The 12,576-nt window shown below is 45.1% G+C and overlaps 1 protein-coding gene across 1 annotated transcript in view; it reads left to right on the forward strand.

Annotated features, from left to right (window-relative positions):
- SPOCK1 (SPARC (osteonectin), cwcv and kazal like domains proteoglycan 1) overlaps nt 1-12,576 on the forward strand; it is a 504,908-nt gene that overhangs the window by 351,905 nt on the left and 140,427 nt on the right. Inside the window, exon 4 of the mRNA XM_049786017.1 lies at nt 2,636-2,750. Within this exon, the coding sequence (XP_049641974.1) occupies nt 2,636-2,750 (115 nt within the window). The remainder of the gene's footprint in view (nt 1-2,635; nt 2,751-12,576) is intronic.

Below are 12,576 nucleotides of genomic sequence, written 5' to 3' on the forward strand. Positions count from 1 at the left end.
GATAACACAATATAGGGAACCAAAGACACATACCTTTCCTGGCCCCAAGAATAACTGAGGTGGGTTCAGACTGCTGGCATAGTGTCTGGGGAATTGCTACTCTGGGGTCAGCTTCGGCACTTTAGAAATGGGCTGTTGAACCTTGTAACTGAGGGCACACCCTGAGAGCACCTACCTGGCCTCTCCTAAGCACTTGCAAATATTTCCTCATATAATGGTGTCACCATGGCCCAGAGCCACAGTAGCTACTGCCCTTTCCCTATTTTATAGGCTAGTCCACTGAGGTGGAGAAAGTTGAGTGAGCAGCACAACCCCATTTACCCAAACATTAGGCTCTCCCCCTTGACTTTCCTGAGAGACCCTAAATCTTTCCTGAGAGACCCTAAATTCTGTGATATTGGCTACAGAACAAGAAACACAACTAGTGTGCTTCCTGGTCTGGAAGAGCTGCTGTCCTGGAGGCCTACCTGGGAAACTCCATCCCTGAACTCCTGATCTCCAGGCCAAGGAAAAAATCCCAAGGGTTTTCAGTGGTATCATGGCACTTCTCTGGGAAATATCATCAGTCCCTGTGACTAGACCTACCACAGGTGACTTTTCCTAACTGGTTGAGGTCTGAAAGGTCATCTATCAACCTGCAGTGGCTGGAAGTATAAGGTGGGCTATGAGTAATGAATATGGGCATAATTCATGGGTAGCCAGTGGTTGTTTCTTCCTGCCTGCTCTTTGTGGGGATCAGTCCTAGAATGTCAGCTGGGTTTGGGAGTATGGGGATATAGTTATGCACAAAGCAAAGCCCCCAGCTTGAGAGTACCCTGGGCTCCTGGCTTCATAAACCTCCAGGAAAGCAAGTTTCAGAGGCAGTAGGAACTTTCTGCTCCAAGGGCTGGCAGCAGACCCAGGTAGCCTGTCTCTCAGTGCCCAGAAGTGGCACTTGGCTGCCCAAGAGCCTGATTATTTAGGGGAGCTCCCCCATCCTAGGGGCTCCTATCGAGCTGAAGCATCACTCCCTCTACTCCCCACAGTTGGACTCTCCATTTGCTGGAGGGATTCTTCTCTGTGACTCCCTAGAGACCAGAACTGGTTCCGAATGTACCCTATGCTCCAGTTCTGCAGCCAGCTCTGTGCATGGGGAGTGCCAGGGAGGAGGACTGGGGAAGAAGGACCTACCATCCCTAAACTATACAAGTAGCAAAAATGACTTCAGCTATGTGTGTTCAGGTCCTGGGAGGGACCCTAAGTTGCCAGCGGCTGTCTGAGAACAGTGCTACTGAGTATTCATGCCTGGAGCATGAGATGGAAGAAACTCCCAAGGTATGCAGGGGCATCTGAGACTGAAGGGGAAGGTGGCATTTGTCATTTCTTAGTGCAGCATTACTGTTCACACTATTTTGGATGCTGATTGATTTAACTATTTGTTGGCAGGGTGAGAGTGGGCTACAGCTTAAGACAGTTTTGAAAGATTTACCCTCACATGGGATATAGTTGCAAGGTAGAATCTGATTGCTTTCCCCCCAAAACATTCCCCCAATGTCTCTCCCCTGCCTAAGGAAGCATAGGTTTCTTCAGCATGCATAGAACTCATTAGCACTAGGGCTGCTGCTCAGGCAGAGAAGCGTTACAGAATAGCAATGCTGTGGTGTCAGACCCTTTCCCATACTACCGGGCAGCCCCCCACTTTTCAAACTCATTCAAACATTGAATAATGTCTCCTGGCTCAGGCATGCCACCCTGTTCTGCCAGCGCTGGATGGCCATGGGAGGACTGGAGGCCTTGAGTTTGAACCCCAGCTCTGTGTTTTCTGCTTGGCAGTACCTCATGGTGTTATCTCAGTGGCCTGGAGTGCCAGATGCCCTGAACACTGACCCCTCAGGTTCAAGTTGGAACTGTGGTATGGGGGTTGGGGGGATAAGCATCTCCAGGAAGTGGTCTGGAGGCTTGCTGAATCCCACAGGGGTTGGACCTTATTAAGAAACAAATCCCTGCCCATCCTTCAAGATCCAGTTCCCATATTAATGCTTCATTAATCCTTGCCCCAGAAATTGATCTCTATTTTCCTCCTGAGCTCTCTTATCACTTTATATGCCCGTCATGCCCTTTATCTAATTTGGCCTTGCACAATAAATATTTATGCGTGAGCTTTTTTGCTCCTTCCTTCCCTATTACGCTGTAACCTTCCGTGGCACTAAACTGTCTCACCATCTCGAAGTTGCTCGCAAAACTTTAAATCGGCTTATTTATGCACCTGCTCCATGTTTATTGGAATGAAGCCCAAGAACCTCTGTCCCGAGGGACTTTTTACATTGTAGAAAATGAGTCAAATGAGGCCTGGATGGAGCCATTAAAAAGCATCTGCAGACACATAGCCAAAGAAAGGAAAGTAGCTCTTGGTCCTTGGAGCATGGAGGAAAGTAAAGGACTTGGAAAGTAACTCTGGATCAGGTCAAAGATGCGATGGCTCCTCAAGTTACAAAGGCATCACAAAACTCTACTCCCTAATTCCACCAACATGGGCACCTACCACCGTGAGCAAGTTTGGTTTCTCTCCTCCCTCCCCTGTTAATTTTAACTGACAGGAATGAAGGCAGTGTGGAGAGGTCCTGACTCTTTTTGCTTTTTTGGTTTCTCTCCTTAGCCCTGGATCCTTCCAAAGACCCCTGCCTGAAGGTGAAGTGCAGCCCCCACAAAGTGTGTGTGACTCAGGACTACCAGACGGCACTTTGCGTCAGCCGCAAGCACCTACTGCCCAGGTAAGGTCGAACATGCTCCAGTGCACAACTGGGGGTGTTCATATGCTGATGGGAGCAGGGGTAAAGCGAGGCTTCTGTTCCATTCTGGACAGTATCTGGGCCTGCATGAATCTTGTTTTCAGATTTGTGAAGGATGTCAGTCTCTTCATATCTTTTCAACCCCACTTCCTTCATCAGGTCGCTCTTCCCCTGGGCCATTTCACAGAAAATCCCCTCTTAGAATTTTTTTCCTGCCACCATGACTCAGAATCTGATCCAGAGATCTGGACTAGGAGAGAACATGACTGAATCTCTCATGTTCTGAGTGACACTTGCACCCTCACCTCAACCCCAGGAGCCCTTGAGGTCCCAAGGCAGCCTGGCTCCTGTCTCATCTGGTCCAGAACCATTCCTTCCTATTTCCTCAGGTAGAAATACCTGGTATCCCCTTCCTTTGGAGGATCTCTCTATGTTCTTTTTTAAATTAATTAATCAATCAACTAATTAACTAACTAATTAATTATTAATTGTTTTATTCTGGAGCCATACCTAGTGTTGCTCCAGGGTAATTCCTGGCTCTGCACTCAGGAATTACTCAGGATGGTGCTCAAGGGACAAATGGGATGCTGGGGATTGAAACCTGGAGCAGCCATGATTAAAACAAATGCTCTAACCACTATGTTATTGCTCCAGACCATCCCTATCTTCTTTAAGGTCCTCAGGTCTCAGCCTTCCCACCCATTGCCAGCACATTCGATGCAGTGGGTTTACTCATGACAGAAAGGATCCCTGGTTCAGGTACAGAAATCCTCAAAAAAAGAAAAAGTGAGTGTTTTCACACAAAGTATTTAAAATGCATTTTTATCAAGAATGAGGTGGGACTGAGAAGGTGGGGGAAAGGCAAATCATCCCTGAGACCTCCCTTTCCAGCCACTGCCTGTGCCTTTGGAAGGGAATATGGGCTTGAAGATAGGTTGGGGTGGGGGTGTCTGTGACTTCTATGGCCACTACCCTTTGACCTGAGCAAGATTAGATCTTGAGGTCTCAGCAGTCTCTTCAGTCTCTTCAGCTTTCCCTCTGGGGATGGGTTTTATTTTCCTTCCTTCTGAGCTCAGGAAGTAAGGTTGAACAAAGAGACAGTGTCCAGGATGGGGTAACCTCCTGGCACCCCTCTCCCTCAGCCAGACTTTTCAACAAGGGCTGCCTAGCTTCCAAGCTTATTTTTCGTCACTACTTTATTATTTTTCTTTTTCATTGAGCCTATAGACAGACTTTCATTTATTCAGTCCTCGTGTACCATCAACATGATTAGCTTGTATTACAGGGTGCTTGGCTGTACTACAGGGTGAATAAGAAACCCCAATCTTGCTTTCAAGGAAAGTCTGGTTCTCTGGGCACAGAGTATAAGCCACTTTAGAATTCCTTCTAAGGCATATGTGTTCCGAGAAAATAATTCTGGCATCTCCCACCACATCTGGTTCTTTCCTTCTCAGCAGGAGAGGAGAAGTGGCCTTTGGCTACACTTAGCCAAAAGCCCTTTTGGTGTATTGCTCTGGATTATTCAGTCATGTATATGTGCATACATAGTCATGTATATGTGCATACATATACATGTGTGTATATATGCTTGCACATGTGTGCATGTGCAAACAAGCGCAAGATACAAAATCAGGTGTTTAGTTGCTATTGTGGAAGAATTTTTTCTGGTGGTGCTTAGGGAACTCAGGGGTATTGCAGATCAAATCCAGGCCTCCCACATGCAAAGCATGTGCTCATTCTATTGAGCTGCTCTTTGGCCCAGGTGTTTGGGATAGATGCAGAGGCAATGTCTCCTTGGCTCACCGGCACTGTGATATAAGAGCTATCATCTGGAACACCCCACATTCCTGTGCCAGAAGTACCGGCACCATGTTGCTTATGTGGAAAGTGTGGTTTTCCTCTCCCATATTTCTTTCCACCTGGTGAGCCCCAATCACAGTGACATTGAAAGCCTGGATTGAGGAACCTTCAGAGCTCCACACCTTGGTTGCTACATTCTCAGCTCAATCACCCCAGCACTTTATTACCTTTCTACATATGTACAAGGATCTTTCTCATCTGTACAAGGAATTCCATGGAAGTACAAAAACGGTTTCTCTTTCCTGCTAGATGGACTACAGTCTCATAGTTATTGGCAATACCTGTGCTGATATGACTGGGGTTCTTTGTGTGCTAATGAGTTTGGTCAGAGATCAGAGGTTGTATCTCAGTTCAGAATCCAGTATTGCATAAAGACAGCTGGTTTTGCTGTCATTGTCTGATTCATTGTGGGAGGGTAGTCAGAAAACCCCAATTTTGCTTCCTCCTAAGAAAAGAATAGCTCACTTGCTGTGCCTTGTATGTTCACTTTTGCTAACTAGTAAAAGTCTATAAGTTTTGGCATGAGAAATGCATGTCATTTCTTTTGCTTTGGTGGTGATTTGTGACTCATAAGCACTTAGAAGATGCTATCACTTCTGATAAATGGGGCCATTCGCTCATTGATTGGAAAAATAAATTCAAGTGGAGGCTCCAGTAGGACCATCCTTTCTACTCCCTTTCCTTTTCAGTGTTGGTGAAGTGGCCTGAGCCAGGAAGGTTCCACAGAGATGTCCACTAGGATTTTGGGTCTTGTGCCACCCCAAACCCTAGCCAGTTTTTCTAATAGGTTGAGTAACTCACCCACCACACCAGCTTACTACAGTTGGATGCATTCCCATGATTTCCCTCTGCTCCATGAGCTAGCATGTTGACAAGGCTCTACATTCACCCATCAGAGAACATCAGTAGGGCAGCCACCCACCAGCCTGAACTCTGCAACAGCTCAAGAAGTGAAATCTGCTGGCCAGAGAGTGGGATCACACACAGGAGAGGCAGTGAGTCAGCCTGGGGCTCATTCAGGGTCTCCACACTGAAGCTGTCTTTATGCAAGATTGGAGGCAGAATGGAGAGTGCAGTAATAAGCAAATTGTATTAGTTTTCCTTCCTGTGGAGGCTGGGCAAATGGAGAAGCTGCTGGACATGCAGGGTAGAGGATGAACTATTTGAAGGGAAGCCACACAGGGTACTCTACTCCCCGCTCCATGGATATTATTTGCCTTAACTAGGGAGGATTTGAGTTTGGGCTAACATGAGGCCTCATATAAAGATTTCAGCTCCTCTCTAAAGAATGCTCTGTGGAGCTGTTGGATCTCACAGACCTGGGTGCTTTGTGTTCCCCAGAAATGTGGTTAGCTCCAGGTTCACCATGTGGCTAGGTTGCTCTGCAGAGCAATGGGAGGTAGCATGGAGTCAAGAGGCCTTCTCTTTTTATTATTTATTTAACTTTGGGGCCACACTCAGTTGTGTTCAAGGCCTTTTTTTTTTGGCTCTATACACAGGGATCACTTCTTTTGGTTCTCTGGGGGTCATATATGATGCTGGGGATTGAAACCCAGGTCAGCTGGGTTTAGAGAGCAAGAATCCTACCAAATGTATGCTCTCTCTCTCTCTCTCTCTCTCTCTCTCTCTCTCTCTCTCTCTCTCTCATTCTCTCTCATTCTCTCTCTCTCTCCAGCTCAGTCTATCTCCTTTTAATAATATTTTAATATGACAGTTGGTGCTTATAGAAAATGCTAAAATTACTTCAAAATATAAGACAAGCAATAAGCAATAATCTTATAACCAAAAAATAGCAGTTAAGATAGCCCAACATACTTCCTTCTGTCTTGTTTGCTGACGATAGGTTTTGCTCCTTGTTCTGTTTTTGTCTCAACTTGATTATCAAGTAGTGCTGATTTAGGTAGAAACATTCTGTTTTGTACTTTGTCCTGTTAATATTTATACCTGTGGGTTTTTCTGATCTTACAAATACTTTATAGATATAAAATGTAATTATTGTGTAACATAATATGTTTCAAAAAATTAACTTGAGGTACCAGATTGATAGTATAGGAGTTAATATTCTTGTTGTGCATGTGGCCAGCTCTAGTTTGATGTCCAGCTTGCATTGGGTTCTCTGAACACCACTGAGTAATACCTGAGCACTGTTGGGTGTGGCCTCCAAATCCCCCAAACAGAAAAATGTACTTGAATTGCAGTATAGACCTAAATATAAGGTTCAATATTGTGTATAAAACTTCAAAGAGTAGGAGTCTTGAGTTTGATAAAGATTTTAAAAATAGAGCACCCAAAATAAAAAAATTTAACTTTACATACTAAAATATAAAAAAATAAAAAAGAGGAAACAGGCAAAATGTGTTCCATCAAAATATATTCCCTAATCTTCAGAAGACATTGCTAAAAATACAAACTCATAAAGGAGAGAACATTTGCAAAATATATATTAGACTAAATATGGACATATAGAAAGTGAAGCAGACTCCTAGGCCATTCTTGGCAAATTCCCAGCACTGAAAAGCACTCATTCCACCAACAGGTTGATGGCCTGGCTAGTTGTGATTTTCTTACAGCAAAACATGCTTCAACCACGGAAAGATATAAACTCCTAGGTTGTCACAGTATGGTTGAATTTCATTGAAATAATGTTAAGTGAAAGCAGGCAGACCCACAAAGGAAAACACTGTACCATGTGATTTCCATTTACATAAAATTCAAGAGAATGCAGGCTAATTTACAGTGTCTGAATGCAAATTATTGGCTGTGGTGGGGGAGCAGGTAGAGGGATTCCAGCATTCCCAACTGCTTGCAGCATAGTCTACAGTGAACCAATTGAGTTACACTGGAACTAGATGCCAAATGACTTTGGTTGAGGAGCAGGAGATTTTATTGCAAGCAATGTATAATCTCTTCCCGAGGTCTTTAAAACATTCTCCTTAGGTTTCCTTAAAGAAGATGCCCTCTTAGGGGCAAGGAGGGAGATGGAAAGTCCTGCAAAATTGACAGGGCGAGGCTCTCCTAGCTTCATAGCCCACCGGGATGGCTGGTTCTGATTTATTGTTCTGAGTGGGCAGAAGATGGAGGTGAGTTGGGAGATGGAGGGGGACTTCTCCCCACAGAGCGCTGCACATTGATTTTACCGCTCTGTTGCCATCGATTTTCATTTGGAGAATGGAAAATTGAAGCATTTGTTTTAAGCCTTCCAGACAAGCCACGTTCTCGAATTCCACCCATGTCTCGTGAATGGGTAAGAAAAGATATCAGCACGGGATGGATAATATTTGAGTGGGCCCTTGGCAGCCTCCTGGGAGTAGCAGGATCTAATCTGTTTTTAAATAAGGAACAACGGCTGGGTTTCCCGATGGGCCCAGGCCTTTCCAACATAATGGCCCTTTATCTCCGCTCCCTAATTATCTGGAATAAGGATGCCTTCTTCACGCAGGCGGAGAAGCCAGAAGCTCGCTGTGCACCATGGCCCAGTCCGCGAGCTTTCTCTCTTTTATGTGCACTTGAAAAAAAAAAAGGAATCAAAGTATTGGAGGTCAGAGAGAAGTACATCACAGAATGTGCCTCAAATACCAAACTCTCAGAGGATATTTGAAAGGACAAGGTTTTTTTTTCTTTTCTTCATCTCAGTTTTGTTTTACAACAAAGCACTGCCTCCTGCTACTGGGGCTTTGAAAGGGTTGATTCTACACGTAACACCTCTGTCTCAGGGTGGAAGACACTGGCCACGTGGAGGGCAGGTCATTTGAGATGTGTGCTGGCTTGCTACTACTCCCCAAGACAAGGAGGGCCAATTAGCAGAGTGTAAGGGTATCCTCAGGCTGGACTGATTCCACATTGCTGGAGCTCGAACCCTTTTTCCAGGTGGTGTGACTTTGTGTTTTTCACTCCAGAGGTCATAGGTGGCTGTGTGGCACACCTAGGGTGAGTGCTAATGATGGCTGGAACACTGTTTCTAGGCTATTTGTGAGAGTGACTTGGGGAGGTGGGCAGTCAGGTCCCTTCTGCATCAGGCAGCTGGTTGGGAAGACAAGCTGTCACTGTGATGGATGATTTGGCAAATCCCTAATCCCAGGCATGGATGGAAATAGAAAAAAGTCCTGGGTGAAACTCTTTCCCCCCAGGATCATCTGCCCAGTAGGCACACCACAGCCCTGCCACTTACCACCTATTGCATGTGTGTTGGGATCTCCATTTTGTTATTGGGACTGCTGAGGTTTTCATAGGCTGTTCCCTGTTTAGCACAGGGCAGTGTTAGAGGGACAGAACTGGAGCTGCTTTGAATGAACACCCTAGCCCTTGTTGCTTCAGAGTCCAGGTTGGGTATGAGGTCTCGGGACAAGTGTGTGGTTTCCCCTTCAGTACTGAGGTCCACTAGACTGTCTACTTCTGGGCCCCCAAACCAATTTTTCTTGACCATGTCCCTTACAGAGTAATGTGGAAAGGGGAGAAATTCCAGAATATTAATCTATTTCCTCCTTTCTATGCTCAAATCAATAATTTAGGACTCATTATCATTCTTTCACAGCCCCCACCAAAAGCTGTCTTCCAAACCATGTGTCAGCTACACAGATATATATTGGCCACATCAGTTGACACTCAGGGGTTACACCTGGCTATGCACTCAGAAATTGCCCCTTGCTTGGGGGACCATATAGGATGCCAGGGGATCAAACCGTGGTCCATCCTAGGTTAGTGCATGCAAGGCAAATGCCCTACTGTCTGCGCCACTGCTCTAGCCCTACACAGAGATATTTAAGTATGTTCAATCGCCATCATCATTCTTTATTGCTGTTATCATCATCATCATCATCATCATCATCATCATCATCATCTCATTCTCATTTTGATTTGGGAACCACACCTAAAGGTGGTCAGAGCTTACTACTGACTGTGTTCAGGACCTATTACTGTAGATGCTCCAGGTACTATATGGGTACTGGGGATTGAAAGTCAAGTCCCACTGTACTATCTTGTACTATTTTCATTTAAAAATATTTTTATCTTTTGAAAGGCCTCCAAAGAATTACATAGGGGGCACTGAGACCACTCCTATGATTCTCAGCTAACCAGGCCTAATGTTTCAGTTGCTAGGGACTGAGTGATGGGGCAGCTCACTGTGGATACCCCATCAGGTTCAGGGACCTTTAGAATCATACCCAGCAATGCTAGTGATTGGCGTGTTTGATACTGCAGATTAGACTAAGGTTGTGTGAGGGCAAAACCTATACTCTGGAGCCCTGGAAATCTCCCATGGCCCAGTTTTGAACCATTGTGTGTCTCTGTCCTTCTGGAGTGAGATATTGTTGAGCCTCTCACTGAGCAGACTACAGGGCTGAACACATCAGAGCCTTTGTTTTCCTTTGGACACAGAGGTATTGACTAGACGAGCTTTATGAAAGAGCAACAGAGAGGCAGGAGTGATGCCTAATGGAAATATGAGTCCCTGTGTGTGGTTTTTTTAGTCCCGTGAACAGCAGGATGGCATGAGCATTCATAGGCAAACTCTCAAGGTGAGCTTAACAAACAGTGAAAAATACATCAAAATCATAACTGTCAGTAAAATTCACCAGACATGTATCTTGCTGTGCTTTGTTTTCCTTAAAATAAAGGACTAAAAGATGGCTCAAAGGGCTAAGTGCAAGCTTAACATGCAGGAGGCTATGTTCAACCCCCAGAACCACATTGTCCCTTCAAGCACTGCCAGAAGCAACTCCAAAGCACTGAGCTGTAAGTAGTCCCTAATCATTATGGGTCCCCACCCCAGACAAACTAAGCAATCAGAGTTGTGTGTAAAGATTGAAGTGTCAGGGCAGCTACTCCAGGTACATTGAGTTACCTTCTTCAGCTGGATAGGTGCTGGGGTGCCTCTCAGGAGTCAGGTTCTCTTCCCTGCCAAGTCTTGTCCCCTATCACCCCATCATCATCCCCCATCCTACTCAGGCTGCACTTCTGGAAAAGCCCCTTTTAGAATGCAGCTCAGATATGCTGCAGTTGATCCCAAAGTTCTGGGATGCATATTTTTGGAGCCAAGGTCTATCTGTGCATGATGAGACTATTTTATAGTAGCACCTTAAACGTCTATGTGCCCAACATGTTCACTTGCTATGAGTCAAGAAACTGTATGTGTCCCCACTGTGTAGTTCTGCTGAGACACCCCTTGTATGGATATACTTGTGTACCCCTGATGTATGGAGTACATGGGCTGGCTTTTCCCTGCCCTGGGATGAGGAGCTGGTAGCTGGTGAGTTTTATATCTGGAGCTAATCACAACCTGTGATTTCCACCTGGCTCAGAGCAAGGTACACAGGTATGAATCATTAGATTAACTCCAAGAAATAGGCCAGTTTAAGTCTTAGGCAACTTACTCAAGAATGTGACAATGGCCCATATCCTGGGCCACTTTCTAGCTTCCAAGTAGAGCAGGAGGCTCCACAGAGTGCCTCAAAAAAGTACAGTGTCTTCTTTGCCACTAAGTTACCTGATTGAATTTTCCCTATTTCCGCTTACATCTGTTTAAATCTTCTCCAACCTCTCTCCTTTGCCTTTGTTATTCATAAATCTGCCAAGGCCTGCTCACTGCTCTGCCAAAACTCATCATGATCCCAATTCACAGGTTTTCAGTTTAGACATTTTATGTCAAATTAATTCAACCAATGAACCATGAAAGACATTCTTTATGGAGCTCAGGCACCAGAGGAAACCCAGCTGGGGTCCCTGACCAGCCAGGTTCTGGGGCCAGAAAAGGGACCTGGGATGATTTATGTGGACTTCCAAGGCTGTCTTGATGAGTACTTTTGTTTTAAATAGAATGTTCTCAAGCTAATGTCCTGTCTTTAATGTTGGTAAGGGGTGGGCAGTTCCATGGCCTTCTCTGCCTGCAAGGACAGGAGAAATGAGAGGTAATGAGTTTGGGGACCTTGGTACATTTCCAAGGTGTGTTGGAGAGTGATAGTTTCTCAGGGAAAAGCTAGAGTGCAAGTGGCTTCCTCTAAGTCCTGGACAGTGTCCCTCCCTAGCCACAAGTGGCTGCACAGAGCTCCCTTCCAGCTACCCAGGGGGGTGAGGAGGCCCCACCTCGAAGCTGCAGTTGGTCCCAGAAATTCTCCAGTGGGTGAAATAAAGGTAGGGCCTTCCTCTAACCCACAACTAGAGTCTCTTAGCAGAGAGCTTAAAAGGCCAGGGATATTGGGTGAAGGGAAAAAGGGCTTGAGTCCCTCCTGGCATAACGCTGGCAGAGCTAACTCAGAAAAATGGCACATGAATATTGGTTATGGTGGATTGAAGGTCATTAATTACTATTTTCTTACTTTGAGGAATTGTCATTATCCAGCAAAGGTATGGTACCTTCCATCATCTGACTCTACTAAAGGTTGAGGATTCTTTCACGGAGTAGAAAGACCAATGTGGGTCAGAGAAACTACTAGTGGAACCAAGAGAGATAACTCAAATGATTGAGCACAGTCAAGTGTGTGCTAAGCACTGAACCTGACTCTTGGTACTGGCTATACAGACCAAATCTGCTAGGAGCGATTGCTATTAAAAAAACTTGAAAAAACAACAAAAAAAATGAAGTTATCTAGTAAACAGTGCTGAGTGCTAGCAGAATAGCTAAGCCTGGAAGAGGTTTTTTTTTTTTTTTTTTTAGGTAAAAAAGGGGACAGGGATAGTAACACTTGGGTCAAGAGTAGAGAAAAGTAGCAGAGAGAGAGAGAGAGAGAGAGAGAGAGAGAGAGAGAGAGAGAGAGAGAGAGAGAGAGAGAGAGAGAACACATTGATTTAGACTTGTTTGATTTGCATTATTTACTTGGTTTGATTTCCCAGTACCACATATGGTCCCTTGAGAACCCACCAAGTGTACCCTGAGCACAGAGCCAGGAGTATAGCTCAGTGTAACACCAAAACAAGGCAAAACAAAGAAATGGGGGAAAGTGTTACCAGAAGA

The sequence above is a fragment of the Suncus etruscus genome, chromosome 14 (assembly GCF_024139225.1).
Source record: "Suncus etruscus isolate mSunEtr1 chromosome 14, mSunEtr1.pri.cur, whole genome shotgun sequence".
NCBI lineage: Eukaryota > Metazoa > Chordata > Mammalia > Eulipotyphla > Soricidae > Suncus > Suncus etruscus.